Genomic DNA, 16,214 nt, shown 5'->3' with positions numbered 1-16,214 from the left:
AAGCAGTGTTGTTTTTTTTTATTCTATTTTTGTAATATTATAGTCTATGAAACTATCCCAGATCAACAAATCGACCCGTCTGAAGAACCTACTCAACCCAAAGCTAAAATGTTTTTTTTTAATAACATGCTTGCTTCTCTCTTCAGGATTTGTGGAGATTTTGCGAGTTGTAACATACAGAACCACCCACGCGCCTTTTAGAGTTGATCTTGCTCTTGTATTTGATACACGGCAGTCTACGGAGAGGAAACCAACTCTGCCATTATTTTACAACATAAACTACCAGCACACTAAAAAATGCTTCTAAATAAAAAATAGCATACATTCAATTAAAATTGCCCCACTACCTGTACCCACAAAATACAAACAACAAAATACATGCTTAATAGAAACATAAATTAATAACCAGCTATTCCATAAATCTGCTATATAAATAACTCTTTAAATTTGGCCTTCTCTTTATTTTCTATTCTTTTGCTTTTTAATAAATTCTTAACCTTATTTTACTTTTCTTCATTTCTTTCCATTTTATAATCTCACTCTATCATTTTTTCTAAAATTCTAACTTAATAGTTTTTAAAAAGTATTTTACATTATATGTGCATGTTATCAATCTCATTATTTTTGTTCTGTTTATTAATAAAAAAATTTCTCCTCTTAGTATTTATTTTTTTTATTTAATAATTTTTTTCTTTTTTTTTTACTAATTTTTTCTTATTTTTACCCTAGTTATTTCTTTGCCGCTATTTCTTTCTGCCTGCCCTTTTAACATTTCTGCCTGCCATTATAATATAATTTCTAATTACATTTATTTGTTGATTGTATTTTTGGTGGCAATTAATTGTATGCTTATTTATTTATTGAGCATTTATTTATTTCTGTATTTATTTTTAAATATGGCAGAGTTGGTCCTCCATATACAGCTCTATCTACAGCATATTTACATGCATGAAATGTCCCTTTCATGTTGCCGTAACTGCTGTATGTCAAGTTACTGAGGAAAAAATGTGGTAAATGTGTGTTCAGAGTAAACAGTACATAGATGTCCAGTACCTTGTTCGGGTGCCTTGACCCATTTATTTCTACTGTGTAGTTATGCTCACTTTAGTACAGCTCAGTCCATAGATCTATGATGGGTAACTTTTTCTTTCTATAGTTTCTTCTTGTGCAAATGCTGCAAAGCTGCCTCTCTGACAGTCAATCTCACACATCTGCCACTCAGCACCTGTGTCTTACCTTGATACCTTTCCTGTCATAAGGCCCCTCTAGAAGTAGTGTTATCATTCTTCTATCTCCTATTAAGTGAGATCACATTGTACGATGTATTATTAATATGAACTGTTTCACATGAAACACCAAACTGTGATAACTGTGATTAAATTCAGTGTAAACAAATTGCCACCCCTAAAAAATTCCTGCCCCCCTCTTCCCACCCCATAAATATTTTTCTAGATCCGCCCCTGGTGCGGGCGTGGCGCGGGTGCTTGGAGCGCAAAAAAAAAAAAGACGCTAAAATAAATTAATATTGGGCTACGAAACTAGTCCAAATTAAAAACTTATTATCTACGCTAAAACAGGCGAAAGCTTCTGATTGGAGTTCTGTAAAGAAGCAGGAGAGAGTTTTTTTATTTGTGGAACTTGAGAAATGTAAGTTAACAACATTAGGATTTCTTTTATTTTATCTTTTAATCAGATAGCCAAAGGCTCATTAAAGAAGATCTTTTATGAAATGAAACCAGGTGAAACAGAAACGTTTAAATGTTTCCTTTGGAGGAGTTCTGGAAGGACCCCGCCTCTCGCCCATTGACTGCTGGAGATAGGCACCAGCACCCCTCGCGACCCGACTTGGGACAAGCGTGTAAAGAAAAAGGATGGATGGAGTTCTGGATGGAGAATATTGACAGACAAAAACTATTTTTTTTTTACTTCTTAAATGCAAAATGTTTACATATTTTTTACAATCTTGGTATAATTCCTGCTCTAAGTGGGTCGCTCTGTCGGCTAAAGGCACATTTTAGTGGCCCTATACTCCAGTTTACGATTAATCAATTACTAAATTAGTTCACGATTATTTAAATAATTTGTTAATATGATTAATTGTTTCAGCCATAGATAAAATACATGATATTCGCTACACAGAGTAACAACAGCCCAGATGTACAACTTCTAATATTAATATTTTAAATGCTCAGTGTCAGTTCCTCTACTAGTTCCAGTGCACATGTAATTATAATACATGTATTTGCCGTCCCTTGAATGTATTATTTTGCATGATCCAGAGAGAGCATATTAGATTAAAAAAAAAATAAGAGTGGGTTTTACCTCTGCACAATTCTCTATCTTCAGAAGAAAACACAGGATAAATCCACATATTATAGACTATATTTGGTTAAACAGACACTGTCTTAGTCGCAGGTAAATTTAAATGCAATCCTTTTCAAAGTGGAAAAAGTCCTAATTCCACATTCATCAGAGCCAGTGATGCTTTAAACATTGATAAACAGCATCTAGTGCATGTAGTGCTTATAAGATTTGTATTAATGTAGCAAGAAATGCTGCTGTTCTCTTTTAACAAAATGAGCCCTGAAGCTCACATTAAGCATTAAAAAAGAGCATGCATATTTTTTGCAGAGGACCAATGAAACTGAAGAATAGTGTCCCTACCAAAGTTGAAATTAAACCTACTCCCTTGCCTGGCTGACTCAGAATATTTCGTTTTATAAAAGAAAAAAAAGGTTTTTGTTTTTTAGTGTACATGATATTCATTTTTTTTATTGGGACTAGTTTTGTAGCCTAATATTAATTGTAGTAACCGCTGCATTCTAGTGTGAATAAATTTTCAATGTTGTGCTCCAAGCACACGCGGACTAGAAAACAGCCAATCAGAGAGAGAGAAGGCGGAACTTAAGGCAGAACAACCCATAGATATCCATAATAAAGGCCTTTATTATGGATATCTATGGAACAACCAATGAGAGTTGAGTTAAACAGCGCAGCACAGTTCCATGCGCTGCTACATGAAAGGGACAGGAGAGACCAGGCAGAGGAGCTGCGAGAGGAAAAGAAGCCACTGCTGCAACAACTACTGCTGTAAATTATAAACATGTTGCTCACATCCAATTATTGGTCGGGACAATTAGGTCGGTTCAAAATTTTGGTAGGGACATGTCCCTATGGTCCCTATGCAAACCTACGCCCATGATATATATATATGTATATATGTTCCAATGAGCAAGTGAAATTAATATTCAATAATTATTATTTTATTTTACCGTTTACTGTTTTTCCGTTTATTTTACCGGAAATTAACGGAAGAACCCGAGCACAATGGTTACCTAGCAACCACTTTGATACAAAAAGTTGCCGGCGGAGAAGAGAAGTGATCGAAGAAGCGGTTTTTCACACGAGTAAAAATGTTTAACGGCGAGTTGATTTCGGAGCGCGTCGCCAGAGAGAGTGTGGAGAGGCGCCGCAAGAGAGAGATGGAGAGAAAGGAGAGGATTTTTAATGACAAGCTCAGGACGATGGGGGTGAGTCTCTACTGGGCAATATGTATCAGGTGTGACGTCACTGTTTTGTTTTTTTATATGTCTAGGATCCCAGCTCAATTACGTTACCAGAATCTTTATGGGATTATCTTCCACACACCATGTTTAACATTGTAGGAGGATTAAATTACTTTATTGTATCTAAGCTTTCAAAGTTTTATCATCAAGCCTTACTCACTTGTTATGCACACTAATTCTCCCCGCATAAAGAACAGTTTTGGAATAATGTCATATTACTACCAACAACAAAGCTTTTATAATAAAAGTTGGATTGATAAAGGTATTACCTTTGTTGCAGAATTATTTGAGAATAATTGTGCCCTTTTCAGCTGAGAAAACTTCCTGAGGTACAAAGTTTACCTCAGTAGTAAGGCATTTCTTTTGGAACAATAGTATTAATGGAATTACATTTTGTATTTATATGAAAGGTTTGCAAAGACACTTGTTCTAAAAGTTGTCTGAATCAATTTAATTGACAAGAGATTACCAAATCAGCATATAAGGAAGCTTCTGTGTAGCACAAGTATGGTGATATCCAAAGCAAAGTTCCTCTGGAATCCATGTGCTGTTATAAAAAGTAGAAAAGCATGGTTCACTTTCAGTACTTTGTTACAAACTAAATAAGGAAGCTTCAAAACTCTGAAAAATAAATCTATAGTTGTTTAAGGATTTTTTAAGGATTAGGATGAAAACTGTTCCTTTTCCTAAATTGAGTAGGAGACTATAATATAGTATTTTGTAATCTAGGCTCTGGATGGACAATGAAGAGTTTGTCAAGGATAATACTAAACACACTATTTCAAACTGTATCTTAGGATATTATAGTTAAGTTTGAATGTAGAGGTAAAATTCTCAGCTTCATCATTATTAATTTGTTCCTCTTATGGAGATTTCATATACATTTCACATTCTCAGCATGTATTGGCTGAGGAGAAAGTTCCAGGGCTCCCCCTACTGGTCATATACAGCACTACATGTGCTGAACCAAATAAAACATGATGTACTTAAACCAAACTGCTGGTAAGAAACATTGTTTATATATAAAAATAACTTTAAAATCTGTGAAACATCAAACAGTAAACATTAATCTGACTTCTAATGACCAAGTTTCAATCCCTAACACCAAGCATGCTTGTAGCGAAAGTGAAGAGGAAAACTCCCTTTGAACAGGAAAAAACCTCCAACAGAACCAGGCCCAGTGTGAGAGGCCACCTGCTGAGGCCGACTGGGGTTCAAGGAGACAGAAGCAGAGATACAGAAAGAAGCAAAGAATGTTAATTAGCTCCACAGGTAGGCCCGTACAGCCAGGCAGACGAGTTCCGAGGAACTTTATCTGTCAGAGGAGGAAAGAGAGCACAAAGAGTTAAGCATGGTTTGTGCTCAGAAACCAGGTCGTCTGCTTGTGTGTCACAGTTAATGTAGATATGCTCCCCACCCCTTACGCAGACACTCTGGTGCGCCTCCCCAAAATTGTAGATGACCAGAGACAGTGCTGCAGATATGGTCACAGGGAGGAGAGAAAGGATTGGTCACTTGTACATCCGTTATATATGCATATATATATATATATATATATATATATATATATGCATATATAGCAGAAATCACTCCTGAAAATTCTGGTCCGGTTCCAGGTGGATAAAGACGCCTTAGATATGCAAATGCAAGAGAAGAAGAGACAAGAGGAAGCAGCCAAAGGAGAACAAAATGCCTATGGTGAGTTTATTCAGAATAAGCCTATAGCAAAGATAAAGCCTGACTAGCTCAAAATAACCTTATATAACATTCATTAATATGCAAGTGATGCTTTCATAAATGGTGCATCCTGGTGAACGGTATATGTCGTTTCTAAACAGATGCTGCCATGCAACAATACAACAAAGCTGCTTGCCTGATCCAGAGAAGACAAGACAAGGAGAAGCGCAAGATGGAGAAGGCAATGGCCTCCTTCTGGCACCAGAACCAGCAGCCTTCGAATAGATGTGGGTTTGATTTGAACGACCCAGACGCTACATCTCAGATGGTTCTGGCCAACTTTGTAGGCGAGGACCCAGAGCAAAAGAACCGACAGCAGAGACAGAGGGAGCAGCTCAGAGCCTGGCTCATCCAGCAGCAGGAGGAGCAGGAGGAGGACAGGCAGCAACAAAAGCTTGAAGGTAGGGCGAATGCTGTGCTTAAAGGACACAATCCTGAGTTCACTGATAGTTTATGCTTCTGTCTTTCATTCTGGACTTTAGAGCTGAACCACGACCAGAGGAGAGTAGAAATGGATAAAGAAGCTCTAAAACTCCAGAACCTTGAGATGGAGAAGAGAAAAGCAGACAGCATTGCCATTACAACCTACAACCTAGGCAAGGTAAGATATCTTTTCATTTAGGTCAGCCCTTCAGTTACATGATTACACACATGAAGGTTATGTGGCTTTAAAAATATCAAAGTTTGGCAGAATAAGCGAGGTGTAGATAAATTACAGCCACCAGGTTTTTTAATGATGTCCACAGAGCCGAATTATATATATATAAAAGTCTTCCTCGGAGCTCGAGGGGAGCATACGCTATATTATTATCAAATTGATAGGAGCAAAACATATGGAAATTCATGCTTAATTTAATGACATATTAAAAAAAAAATCCCAATCAGCGTCCAGCATATGTTGTTTCTGCCCAAATATTGTCTTTTTGTTGTGAATTTATATAATAGGGATAACTAGGATCATACAATATTGGTTTGTATGAACTATGTTTTGTTCTCTACTTCCAAACTCAGCATCTCTACATCCATTCCTGCGATAAGAAGTTTGTTTTCAAGTTGTGAGATGCGCTCTTGGAAGTTTTGACTGGATTTGATTAAACTTTTAAGCCTCTGTATAAAATAGATATTTTGATGAAGATGAGAAATCTGCTTCCTGGTATGTGAAAGTACCGATAGTTTGCATCCAATCATTTAATTAAACAAACTTAGTGTTTGGGAATATATAAGAATTATGCTCTAATTTGTAGTTATCGATTTATCATTACCATATTTTATTTTGACAAACCGAATCTTCTCAAAGTTTTTTTCCCTGTTTGGTGCGATTGTAATTGAAATTAAATCATTGGATGCAATATTTTAAAATCTACAGCTGAGGCAGAGTGGGAAAGAATCAAGCCTTATCAATACTTTATTTAGCTTTTTTTTTTTTTTTTTAAACAAGCTTGAGGAAAAAGGTAATGAGGAAAGGCAGCGGCGTGATGAAGACTGTGTCCCAACCGCTGTGGGGGTCCCTGGCCTTTGTCCCAGTGATGACAGGAGACCTCAGCCTGAGACCCTGCAGCAGGTCACTCAGTTCCAGCAAGGCCAAATCGAGGAGAAGAAGGTAAGACTAACAACCAGAGAAACACCAGTCCAGATAAAAAAGTAGCTCATCTGCAGATGGATCTGGTCCTCTAGAGGTTGGAGTTGGAGAAGAAGCGAGAGGAGGACTTCTACAATAATATCCGACTGGATTCGGCCCGTAAAGCTCTGCTGATGGAGCGGCAGCAAGCAAGGATGAACAAGCAGCTGAGGAGACACCTGGACAGCTTTAATGTTCAGCTGGCACAAACCCAAAAACAACGGTCAGTAGCGTTATAGAGGAACCCGCTGTTAAAGTCTCCTCACTCCTCAGACTGATTTTAACTTGTCTCATTTAAAGGAAGCCAGATCTTAAAAGAGGAAACATTGAAGACAGCTTCTTCTCCAATTTCAACACCTGCAGCAGATGAGGGGGAATCACTGGAGAAAACCAACAGTTCTGCTGCAAGAGGAGCGTAAAAAAATAAACGGAGCCAATGCAAAAAATATTTCTCTTTTTGTCTGCTTTAAACATTTAAACCCTAGAGACCTGTTTACAGTCTGCCAGCCATTTAATATTATAAGCTGATTTTTCACAGCTTGCATATTTTTATCTGCATTAATTATAATAATAATAGTTTTAATAATAATTTATGTGATCATCTGATCACATAAATTAATAAAATAGTTCAAAATGGTAAAACAAAAAACAAAAACCTGACACACAGCTAAAGCATTCTGCCCCTATCAGAAGTCACACCATTAGAGTCCTACTGTAATCCTAATCCAACTCCTGCTGTTTTCAGTTTAAATTATAAACTATAAAACTGAACCCGAAGGTGTTGATGGACACAAAGGAGCAGCTCTATGACCAACAGGTTGCTGCTGCAGCTGTTTAAAGTGTTTCAATAAACGTTGAATGGATTCATCTCAGTCAATTTAGTCAGGATTAAATGTGCAAATGTTAGAAAACAAACAGATCACATCTACATACAAACCTTATGAAGGTTTTTTCTTTGACACAAACATAAACAACATATAAAATAAAGATTGTAAAACCAAATCCCTGTAAACCATTCTGAAAAAAGAAAAAAAAAAGTTTCTATTAAGAAGATAAAACCAGATTAATCATGAAATGATGTGTAAGCTGAGCATCTATTCCACTTCCTTTCCGCATATTTGATCAGACCTAATCCTCCTCGTTCTTCTTCTCTTCTTCTACAATAAAGAAGAGGAAGTCCTGGTCTGTGCCCATATTAGGTCAGACAGGAAGCAGCTCAAAGAGGACCTGCTTTAGTGGGACAGTTGAAACGGGTATGAAGGTCAGAAAAAAGTTCTAGTTGATTTTCAGAAACTCATTTTCAGTCACAAATGTGTTCCATCTCCTCTGCCACAGAAGCAGCGCCTCTTTCTGTTGTTCTCGAGACAAAGAACTGTACCTGAAACACAGATGGAAAAAGGTTCAGAGCAAGTCATGACCCAAAGCACCGAGCTTTACCCGCATCCTGGCAAAGCCTCACCTGATGGAGTTCATGGCCAGCTCTTTAAGGGAGCCGATGTGGGACTTTATGCCCCCGAAGCCCACAAAGGCTTCATAGAAGTCGTAAGAAAGACCAGAAGCCCCGAACATGGCTGGGTCATCAGAGCTGATGACCAGTGGATGATTTTCCAACATGAGAGCAGCAGCTGGATGGTTCCGTAAATCGTTCACAAGCTTTAAAACCTAAAATACAGTTCGACATAAATAAATTACAGAAGCACTGAAAGTTTCCATTTGTCAGAGACTGACACTCGCTCATAGATATAAGGTTTTCTTCTCTTGATTCTGGCTCCCAGCTGATAAAATGTAATATCAGAGTCACAAACATAAAGCTTAAAGCATTAATTTAATGTTACTGACCTGAAAAATAATCGGAGATGTGATGACGGACACCAAACAACAGCTAAAACAGCAACCATTTAACACAAATAGCTTTCTGATGGGCATTATTTCTAATATTTTAGCCATAAATCTAACTTACTTTAGTAACTGAAACTAAAAGCTGGGCCTTATATAGACTAATTATGCAAGAATCCATTCTATTTCATTTTGATGATTCACGCTTACAGTTAAATTAAAATAAATCAGGATTTTAATGGAAGGTTTCTACAGGTTCTGTAAAGTATGTGGTCATAGTTCTGAATCTGGGCTCCATATGGATAAATTCCTGCATCACTACATTGAGGGGAGAGTCTCCTCTGGTTTTTATTGAGCTTTTCAGAAAGCCAGGTTGCTTTAATAGCAGAGCTTCAGATCATCTGCATCCATCGTTCTTTGGATGGTTCACAGTAACACCATATTCATTAGAGCAGGTAATGGGATTTATGACAGGGTGGACTGGTGTTAAGACCTGCTGGGAAATAAGATCTGGATTATTCCAATTGTCTGTCCAGACTTTACTTAAAAAATAAATAAAAAATGCAAACTTTAACAGCATCATTCCTGTTGTAACCAGAAAAGAGACTGGACCAAAATCCTCTTTGGTTCAGAACCGGCTTCTTTCTAGGACAGTTGTAGCCCATGCTCTGGATCAGGCTGAGTTTTTTTATCCTGATTTTTTTACCGGAGTTGCTTCAACAATTGCAACTCCTCCAGTGCTTGTTCCCGTTTTTTCTGCTCCCAATCCCCACCCCCCACCCCCCTTCCACTCTATAAACACCTTTTGCAGCTTAGCCTCCTAATGTAGGGAGGTCAATGACTGACTGTCAAAAACTTGTCAAGTCAGTCATCTTCTCTAGCATTATGCAGGATGTGAGTTTATGATATGTTTAAATGGTTTGATGCAAAATTATAATTTCTCTACCAACTTTTTTTTTTTATTTGAGCTATAAGCATAACATTCATTATATTACCCTGTAAGGTAATATAATGAATAATACCTGCGGTCACGATCTGCTTTAATGAGATGCACCTGTAGTAGTTTAGCAGTTTCAGAGGATTCTGAGAGAAATGCAGCAGCAGTGGTCAGTGTACCTGGTTAGAGATGGGGCAGACCTCCACCGCCACCCCTCTCTTCCTGGATAAATCTTTGGCCACTGGATGCCGCAGCAGAGCAAATCCATGGCCGATACGAGATGTGTTCAGGAGCAGAGCATCTAAGAGGTTCTGATCCACCTCAGTGCCCTCAAGATCTGCACACAACAAAACACAACAGACACGCAATAGAAATGCTTTAAAAAAAAAAGATTCCAGTTAAATTCTGAAATAACTTGTGTTTGCTGGGATTTTAAATAAAGACCCTGAGTTAATATGAAGATTATATTAATTAAGAGGAAAAAAAATGTCTGAACCAACCAGACTTTCTAAAAAACAGAACTCCCCTCTTGTTAAATCAGGAATTTGCTGTGATTTCTTTTTTTTTTTTTTTTTTTTAACAATCGGACCAGCAGATAAACATTTAAACAGAAACAACTTAAAAATCAATACATTATCTTTAAATAAATTTTTTTTTAAAAAGTAGAAAAACAAAGGGTTATAAATATATTTCTAAAGCCAGGTTTAAACTCATAAACCAGGTCTTCTGCGTGTGTGTCGTAGGGAACGTAAATGTGCCCCCGCCCCCTCCACAGACACTTTGCTGCACCTCTCCAAAAATGTAGGTGACCTACACTGTAGGTGACCTGGGCGCTCTACACTATGCGTATTTCCTGTTTGGTACCGTACCAGCTTGTTTTGTTTGTATGACCGCCATTGTGGAAAATGACTCGTGAAGTTGGACCAGCTAGAAGAGCGAGGTGCGCAAGAATGCTGGGACCTTTTTTCCACCTGGAACCCCGCTCTTTTTCGCCCCTCATGTCCCTCTGCTGTCCCGCAAACTTGCCCCCACTTTCTCGGCCGTATCTAGACCCACAGCTAGTTCATGATTGTCCCTCATGCGTTGTGGCGTGGAATAACATATCGCATAGAACTACATAGACCACGCTTGGGAATAAATCAAAAATATCTGCAACAAGCTCATTGCGAAACACTGCTGCAGGAGCATAACCAGCCCTTAAGGCTTTGATAGAGTGAGAACTGTGATCGACTGCAGAAAAATGCAGCAGTGGAGAACCCTCCCAAACGTTACTTCAAGAGGTCAAAGAGAAACCCAGAACAAACCCACAACAAAATGAAAAAGATCTCTGCCTCGGCTAAGGTCAGAGGTCATGATCCAATGATCAAAAAGAACTCTCCTCCATGGAAGTTCCAAGACCAGAACCACTGCTGACCCAAAAGAATGTAGAGGCTCATCCCTCTTTCACCAAAAAACATCTGGAGGATCCAAAAGAATCAAGAGAAAATAATCTGTGCTGTGATGAGATGGAGGTGAGCCTTTTAGAATGGTATAGGGCCTGTTAGATCTGCTCTCGAACTAACAGCATCTATGAAACCAAACATTAGTCCATCAGACAAGGTGATGGTTGGGTGATGATCTGGGGCTGGCTTGCTTTTCTCAAGATGACTTCCTGTAATAGATGGGATTGTAATTTTTTCCCCCTCTTCCAGAACATCCTGCAGGAGAATCTGTCTTGTTTCTATCTTTGGGTAATAATCAATAATTAATAGTGAAGCTACTTCCCAGATAAATATTCAGCAGCGAAAACATATCTTTACATTTCATCAAAATAAAGGAAAACAATAAGTTTAAGTTATATAAGTCACAAAGCTGTTTTGTTGTAGTTCACTTGTTTTTTATGAATCTCAAATATCTTGTGAATCTTGTGATGCTACCTTTACAACTAGCCTGCGGTTGGATAAACTCACCCGTCTCTCCAGCATGGAAAAAGAAAGGAAGCTGGATGCCTTTCTTTGCAGGGAGTGACAAAGCATCTCTAAAGTACCACAGGGGTTTGCCTCGGTCTTCCCGACCCACCTGATAAAGCAGACCCAGAGTTTAAAGCTTTACAAAGAGAACAAAAACCTAAACCATATTTCGCTGAACTGACGGTTATGGTTGCAGGATCTCACCAGGTCAAAGCCAGCCAGGAAATCAGGAAAGTCTTTCTTTAGCTGCATTGCCTCTTTCACAGCTTCAGCTACTGCCGATATATTTGCTCGCCTAAAAAACAAAACAAAAAAGATCAGCAGTTAAAAAAAATCTTAAATGTTCTCTAAATGTTTCAGCACTTGGTGCTGACTCAGGGGATAACAGAGGCAGGCACTTCACCTTTGATGTGTAAAAATGATTCTCGCTCCAAAGAAGTCTGGGTGCGTCGACACAAACTGCTTGGTAATGTCCTGGTAGGTCTTCATGGTCCATGCTTTGTTATGTGTGCTGCCATCCAGTTCATACACCTGTGCACCAATGTTTGCTGTAACATCATATGAACTGGGCGGATCTGAGACAAATAGGACCACATCCAGGGGAGAGCTTTTAATACCATACCTCTGGGAGCATAGCACGCAGTTCCAGATACATGACGTTGTCCGTGTAGAACTGGGTCAGGCCCTGGTAGAAATAATCTCTGAATACTGGAGCATAAGTGACCAGACCCCACACGGCTTGGAAGGCCTGCTCGAACCGATCCCAAACCACGTCCTGACTGGGGTAGACTGCCTCCGGATCCCGGTCAGTGAAGAGGCTCAGGTTGCCCCTGATGCTGAAGATGATAAAGATAAGGAGAAATAAGGCCCATTTGGACTTGGGCATAATTTTTATGTTGGTTTATTTACAACATTTTAATGCATGGAGCTTTTAAAGTATTAAATGTCCAAAGGAGTGATTCAGAAGTAGTAAAAGTGTAATTAGTTTAAAGCTACAAGTAAAAGGCTTTCATATTTGTTCATATTTGTTTCAGTTAAAGCTGGACAGCTTTCCTGTCTATAAATCTCAGCATGCATTAATAGAACAATAAATTCAGTCCTTAAATGGAAAAGGGATTCCCTCTGTTTATCTTTTACTAATATCTAAATTACAGCAGCAGCTTATTCAAAGTATTAAAGCATGGACATCAAACTATATAAATAACGGTGAAAGAAATACAATAAATCTTTGAATTTAATAGAAAGATTTTTTCTGGCTTATTAATTCAGAAAATAATATATATATATATATATATATATTTATTATTTCAAAAATAATTTATTTTATTAAGGATTCTAGCTTTTATTTTTTTTTTTTATCAAAAACATAATAAAAAAAATACATCCACAGAATATTTAGAGTGATGTCGAATAAATGCATAAATTGTATTAAAAACAAAAATAGTTAGTCTATAAATACTTGTTTATAAATTTTTGAAGGGTCCAAAACATAAATATTGACATTTGAAAGTATTCTGCCTAATAGGAATTTTAGGTTCAAGGCATGACAGATTGCGCTCAGGTGTTTCCAGATCCCAACAGCTCTGTGATAGCTCTATAAAAATGGCTTCTTCTCTGCGTTACTCTCCTCATATTCAAGCCAAAAAAAGAAAAAAAGGTAAAATGAGAGTGAATATTAGTCACGCTTTTGAGTTTTGCTGCCAAATTCAAAAAGGAATGCGGCTTCAGAGGTTGTTGCTTTTCTTCAAAACTTCCAAGTTAAATGTTTGCTTTGGTAAGCTTTAGCATTACCGGACGTGGAAAATAACTCAGCTCACTGATAAAACTCTGATCGAGACTCTGCATCACACTTGTAAACGTCACATTTGCACTACCAACATGGCAGATTTTTTTCCTAATCCCTTTAAATAGAACATAACTCAATGTTCTACTGCATTTTGCACCATATTTATTCATTTTCTTAATTGCACTGAACCGAACCTTTCCATATCAATCCCTTTTGCACTGTGACTTTACACTGTTTAAATTCCGATCACTGCTGCACTTTATAAATGGTAATTTTCATTTCACTCTTGAAAAGCTGTATGCATCAAATTTTTTGTTTTGTATACACTCTGTGTATACAAGATGACAATAACGTTTTTCTAAGTCTAAGAATGAGAACAGGTAAGCAAGAGTGCCCCACATACAGTCTGGCCGAGAGGAGCTAAATTAGTAGCGATCACCTTTAAATACTGATTCTTTTGCTTAATATCCACTTGTTAAAAGCAGGGGTCACCTGTTGTCTAGATCTGTTGTGTTGACTATCTTAGCGCGAAGGTTCTCCAGCAGGACCCAGGGAGAGCAACGAGCCAGAGGTTTGGGCGACTGAGACGAGAAGATAAACCTGACGGACATGTTGTCTGTGCTGCACATGTAGCAGTGCGGCCGGTAGGTGACGTTCTTCACCAGCCACTCTACGTCCACCATGGAGACATCGTGGACATGAAGAGCTCCACCTGGCAGAGTGGAATTATAGTGGTTAGTGAAATAATTCAAATGTCAAACATTTGAGTCATTCTGGGAATCCAACTAATATTAGAAGCATTTGAAATAGTTTTTATACATAGAATTTCTATGTATAATTAAAAGAACTCCATCAGTCAAACCTTTAACCATTAGAACATGCAGCTATGTGTTTTTTTATTTTACCTTTAGGCATCTTCTGCAACAGCCTGAAAATGGGACTGGTCTGGATGAGATGTTTGGCTCTGAAGAAATGCATGGCTGGAGGAAAATCCTCTCTGGACATTTCCTCCTGCTTCAATTTAAATAGAAGAGCATCCAGCCGCTGCTCGGCATCCGTCAGCACCATCTGACCTCCTGTCTGCATGGAGGCCTCAAGCTCTATGAGAGCCTCTCTCAGTCTGGGGTCCGGACTAGACAGTACCCCAATCAGGCAGTACAGAAACAGGCAACACATAGCTGCAAGGGGGCGCTGTAGATGGACTGCCATCATCTGAAAAATAAAATAGATCCAATAGCAAGAGCCAACTCTACTACGAACTAAAACAAATACACAGACCTTGGTATAAACTTTCTTATATAAAAATGCTTACACTGAGCAGATGTGCTTAATTAAAGGTTTATAATTCTACTGTTTCACTTAAAAAGTTATGTATTTTTTTTTTATTCTTTTACTTTTTTAGAACATTCTTTATAACATACAAAAGAAATAAGTACAATTTTCAGTGAACAATCAGCCTGGGTTTAAACAAATATAATAATAATAAATGAAAAACAACTAAATAAGAGCAAAAATAGTAATATTAATAAAGTAAAGTTACACACAGCAGCGTGTAAAGGGATTACATGAATACTTTGAATTCAAAAAGTTATCTGTTTTGACACTCTGGGGGTCTGCAAGTGAGCTCTTTGTTCCTTGCTCAAAAGCTCCCCCATAATAATTATGGCTAAAAATGATACAGAACCAACTCATGTTTTGAAGTGTCCTTTTTATTATTATAATTATTATTTTTCTGTTATGGGACTGGAAATAAGCAGCATTAATTTCCTCAAATTATTAATCCACTTTTCAAAAATCTCATATACACACACACACACACACGTTCTGCTATCGTAGTGAGTTGACCATGTGTTCCCATTGATTTTCAGTCATTTTCAAACCTTTCTATGCCCTATCACTAAAACTAACCCCAAACCTCATCATTACCAATGCATACCTCACCCTAACCCACTGACATTTTAGCCCTAAACCTAACCATTAGCAACAACTGGTCCTCAATCTGATGGTGAAATTGGAAAAAAAAAAAGGTCCTCACTCTGATGGCTAAACAGATACACACCCACATACATACATTTCTCTTTTTTGAAAACTAAATAAAATGAATGTTCTTCATATTTTACATCTTATTTTAAGTAAATTGAGAAATATTAGTTTTTTTTGTTTTTTTTTCACAGATCAGGTCATGTCAGCAGCTGAAGGTAGATCAGGCTTTGATGGTGTGATGGGTACAGAGCCCTGAGGGACTGAAGGAGAAGCGATGCTGTTTTGCAGAACTGAAAACAGGTCCCTCTGTATCACCAGAGGCAAAAATAAAGCTGAGAAGAGAAGCCAGCTTCCTCAGCAGCTGTCTCAACCTGCTTCCGAATAGAAACTATTCAGTTTAAAAGGAGATCAGCCATTAATCTAAATATTAGAGAAAAGCAAGAAAAAATGTAATCATAAAAGTGGAGCCTTTGGAAGTCACTATTTGAGCACACGGAGAAGAAATGTTACATACCTGAGTGTTGGTGGTGCAGCGTTGATCTGACAGCAGGTAGAAGAACAAAGCGAAGCGGCTTGACGTTTGGTAAACAACTCAGCTGTGTGGTGGGGGTGGGGGGTGGGAGCCCCTAACGAAGAGCGAAGAGTTTCACCGCGGAGGGCTTTCTGGTAGGGTTGTCACACTAATAAACAGGCTGCGATAGCTACTGCTGATCACAGGGCAGCGGGCTCTCCTTAACAGAACACAGGGGGCTTAAGTTCACCCGGAACATTGACTGCTAGGCAACGAAGCCCCGCCTCCTGT

At 38.1% G+C, this 16,214-nt stretch overlaps 2 protein-coding genes across 3 annotated transcripts; one reads left to right on the top strand and one right to left on the bottom strand.

The window, feature by feature from the left end:
* Window positions 1-3,227: 3,227 nt before the first annotated feature.
* On the top strand, window positions 3,228-7,337 carry ribc2 (RIB43A domain with coiled-coils 2). Of its 2 annotated transcripts, XM_038306219.1 has the most exons (7): window positions 3,414-3,530; window positions 5,183-5,264; window positions 5,405-5,704; window positions 5,786-5,904; window positions 6,742-6,903; window positions 6,978-7,144; window positions 7,222-7,337. In XM_038306219.1, the coding sequence occupies exons 1-7, from the start codon at window positions 3,414-3,416 to the stop codon at window positions 7,289-7,291; spliced, it is 1,017 nt and encodes a 338-aa protein (XP_038162147.1). In that variant the 3' UTR covers window positions 7,292-7,337. The 2 variants fall into 2 exon arrangements, with proteins under 2 accessions (XP_038162146.1, XP_038162147.1); XM_038306218.1 differs by having other exon boundaries at window positions 3,228-3,530; window positions 5,405-5,904.
* Window positions 7,338-7,784: 447 nt separating this feature from the next.
* On the bottom strand, window positions 7,785-16,197 carry ada2a (adenosine deaminase 2a). Its single transcript, XM_038306217.1, has 10 exons — window positions 15,927-16,197; window positions 14,335-14,641; window positions 13,922-14,141; window positions 12,266-12,479; window positions 12,047-12,174; window positions 11,848-11,938; window positions 11,644-11,752; window positions 9,874-10,031; window positions 8,381-8,583; window positions 7,785-8,299 (listed from the first exon to the last, which is right to left on the bottom strand). The coding sequence occupies exons 2-10, from the start codon at window positions 14,639-14,641 to the stop codon at window positions 8,197-8,199; spliced, it is 1,533 nt and encodes a 510-aa protein (XP_038162145.1). The 5' UTR covers window positions 15,927-16,197; the 3' UTR covers window positions 7,785-8,196.
* Between the last annotated feature and the right edge of the window lie 17 nt (window positions 16,198-16,214).

Source organism: Cyprinodon tularosa, unplaced genomic scaffold (assembly GCF_016077235.1).
Source record: "Cyprinodon tularosa strain WSP-4 unplaced genomic scaffold, ASM1607723v1 ctg576, whole genome shotgun sequence".
Lineage (NCBI taxonomy): Eukaryota > Metazoa > Chordata > Actinopteri > Cyprinodontiformes > Cyprinodontidae > Cyprinodon > Cyprinodon tularosa.
This window is presented reverse-complemented; position numbering and strand designations above follow the sequence as displayed.